The sequence below is a fragment of the Fulmarus glacialis genome, unplaced genomic scaffold, assembly GCF_000690835.1.
Source record: "Fulmarus glacialis isolate BGI_N327 unplaced genomic scaffold, ASM69083v1 Scaffold25998, whole genome shotgun sequence".
In the NCBI taxonomy this organism is placed as follows: domain Eukaryota; kingdom Metazoa; phylum Chordata; class Aves; order Procellariiformes; family Procellariidae; genus Fulmarus; species Fulmarus glacialis.
Genome location: NW_009230500.1, coordinates 1 through 3,036, shown reverse-complemented (window position 1 = coordinate 3,036; position 3,036 = coordinate 1). Strand labels below are relative to the sequence as shown.

Sequence of the window (3,036 nt, the reverse complement as noted above, 5' to 3'; positions counted from 1 at the left end):
TCCACAGGGTCTGGCCAGCGCCAAGGGCAGAGGGACAGCAGCTCACATGGCTCTGTCTGGGCCTATTTGCTACCAAGCCTGCCTACATAAACTAATCAGAGCTAATTGGCTTTTAGGTAAGTCTTCTTTGCAGGAGCTCTGCAAGAAAGCCTTTGAAGTGGGACTGCAGGTGGCAAAACCTTTATTTAAACACACAGTGCTACGTAAGGACAGTAGCCCTGGCCCCAGTATCACTCCCTGCTCCCTTCAGCACCGAAGATGCCAATAGGTTAAAATCTCGCTGGATAACTTTCACTTCCCATTAAGTGCACCCAGTTTATTTACATCTTGCTGATTACAAGAGACAAACAACATTCACCAGAGGTGACACTTGACAAGAGCTGGCTGCACCCAGTGATAGCAGGACACAAATTACAGGTGCCACAGGGTCTTTCCAAAACAAGGGACCACAGCCCAGCTCTCCCCATCACCATGCTGCCAGGATGGGATCACCCCTCATGTTTTGGGAGGATGCAACACTCTGCACAGGTCCAGGAAATGCATCCTCCAGGTATGTGTGATGCAGAATAAGATACTGTGCAGAGATCAACTGCTGCTACAGCTCTGCTCAGCACCAGCTTTGAGATTATTATGAAAAAGGAGGGAGTTGTCTTCCCCCCCTCCAGTCACAACCAAGCCGCTTTTATTGTGGGTTTCCAGCCCTCAGCTAAGCAGATCCATGCAGCACCCTTAAGCTGTTAAGCTTGGCTGAATAGGGCTGCTCTGTGTGCAACTGCTGCTCAGCAGTGGCCAACTTAGAACCACTCAAAAATATAGACATATATTCATACAGACTCCACACAACAAGAAAGGATTTAGACATTTTCCAGCTCAGCTCCTCAGTTAATAATAAATAATTGGCTCCCGAAACACAGCAGCGATCCCAGACATGAAGAGGGGTGGGGGCAGAACCCGTGGCACAGCCAGTGCAAGTGCAATAGCTCATTCCTTCCCAGGGGCTCCTGGTGCGCTGCAGTGACCGGGCACTGCCCTATCCTCCCAAACTCTGGTTTGGGAGACTAAGACAAGGTACGTGGCTGGGACGAAGGCGTGAGGGGCCAGAGAGGGCAAGCACAAAGCTGGGATGTCAGTCATGGGGCTCGCCCACCACCATGCCACCCACAAACGGACTTTTGCCAGGCTGAGCATTGCCCAGCTGCCAGCAGGGCTTCACCCCAGGCCATAGCCCTTCCTGGCCCCAGCACCCAGCCCCAAGAGCAGCTTCAGTGTCACTGATCCAAGTGTCACTGATCCAGTGGGGCGGGGGAGTGGAGATGATTGCAGCAGCAAGCATACGCTTCTCCAGGTACGAGTGCCTCACCAGCCCAATGGCCGCTGCACACTGCTGGAACCAGCACACCCAGCCCCAGGACGAGGTGCAAAGGATACACCAAGAAACCAGGGAGGATTTAGGCTTTTCACAGCAATCAAGAAAGTAGCAGCACAAAACACATCCCTCGACCCCAGTTCCCGCTCTCTGTCCAAGGCCGTTCCACCTCCGCCCAGGGCTGGGATGCAGCAGGCGGAGGGGGATGCTCTGGGCAGGGGCACAGGCTCCAGGTTTCTTACTCCTCTTGCGGTCGGCTCAGGAAACAAGTGCTCGGGGGAGAGGTGGCCCTGAGGCAGCGCCGGTGTCCCACTCGTCTCCATCCAGGCAAGGCGAGCCCCTCTGCCCCGGGGTCTTTGGGCATCACGTGTAGTTGCCCGGGCCGCCCAGAGGGATCACGAAGACAGAGATGTCATCGCCAGAGCCCAGCTTGTCATTGGCCAGCCGCCAGCCCCGCTCCTTCAGCACCCCCCTGGACCGCACCACCAGCTCCTGGGCCACCATGGTGTACCTGGGGGCAGAGCACAGCAGCTCAGCAGCAACCCCACATCCCACAGGCTCCCTGATGCAGCATCCTGCAGTCCTTGGCAAGGAAGAAGCTGGAGGACTAGGGGTGCAGGAAGGGTCCCTCAGAGATGAGAGAGCTGAGCTCAGATACGCACATCCAGGGGAGCACTGCACGCTGCAGAGCAACAGCACCAGCCCTGAGGCCAGAGGGATGTGTGGCCACAACACTGCTCCAAGGGGCAAGGAAGATGTTAGAGCAGGACACGCTCGTCCCCCTGCCCGCTCTCAGCTCACCTGCACGGGTCGTTGGGCTCATAGCTCGTCAGCACCTCCATCACCACGCCAGCCACCTCCTTGTCATTGGTGACATCCCAGAGCCCGTCAGTGCCCAAGACCAGAACATCGTCAGGGCAGTGCTCGTACTGCGTGAGGTCGTAAACCCTGACCTGGCAAGCAACAGGGCAAGACGCAAGGGTGAGGGGCAGAGAGGCAGAGGAGGCTCCTGGAGAGCCCAGGCTGCACTGGGCGCACCAGGGATCTGGTCACCCTGACTGTCTCCAGCCGTCGCAGGAACCCCTGGGTGCGGAGCGGCCAGCAGCCAGGCTCACCTCCGGGAAGCAGGACAGGAAAGGCTTGATGTGGATGTTGGAGCTGAACACCTTGAGGTCGTGGTCTCCCAGGCCCCGTGTGACTCCAATCGTGGCCATCACCCGAGCCTGGGGAATGACAAAGCCAAAATAAAACTTTAAGCCGCTTCATCTCTACCTCCATTCCCAGCTGAGAATTGGTGGCACTGGAGCAGCAACAGCACTAGCAAAAATGGGCTGGAAAGCCCCGATTCAGCGAGGGCAGGTGGGAAGCGACCCCCGCACAGCTCCTGCTACAGCACTTCACCTTTTTGCCTTCCCCGTAGATAAGTGGAAACTTCAGGTCATCCTCTTCTATCTTTTTGTAAGCCCTGGTTAAAACAAGCCAGAGACAATGTGTCAGCAGGTGAAGGCTTCCAGCACCTCCCCTGCCCGCTCAGGACACGGCATCCCCCGGGACAAGGCCCCTTCAAGACCCAGTGTGCCACAGCCCCCGTCCCACGGGAAGGGATGCTGGACCGGGCGGCCGCGCACAGCGGGACCCCAGCGCCGCCCCTCGGCACGGAGCCTCCGGTG

At 57.5% G+C, this 3,036-nt stretch overlaps 1 protein-coding gene across 1 annotated transcript; it reads right to left on the bottom strand.

The window, feature by feature from the left end:
- Positions 1 to 1,729: 1,729 nt before the first annotated feature.
- Positions 1,730 to 2,831, bottom strand: LOC104081491 (protein phosphatase 1J-like; the record flags this gene model as incomplete). Its single annotated transcript, XM_009584258.1, has 4 exons — positions 1,730 to 1,877; positions 2,168 to 2,319; positions 2,482 to 2,589; positions 2,768 to 2,831. Coding segments are annotated over 4 exons (472 nt in total), but the record flags the coding sequence as incomplete, so codon positions are not given.
- Positions 2,832 to 3,036: the final 205 nt, after the last annotated feature.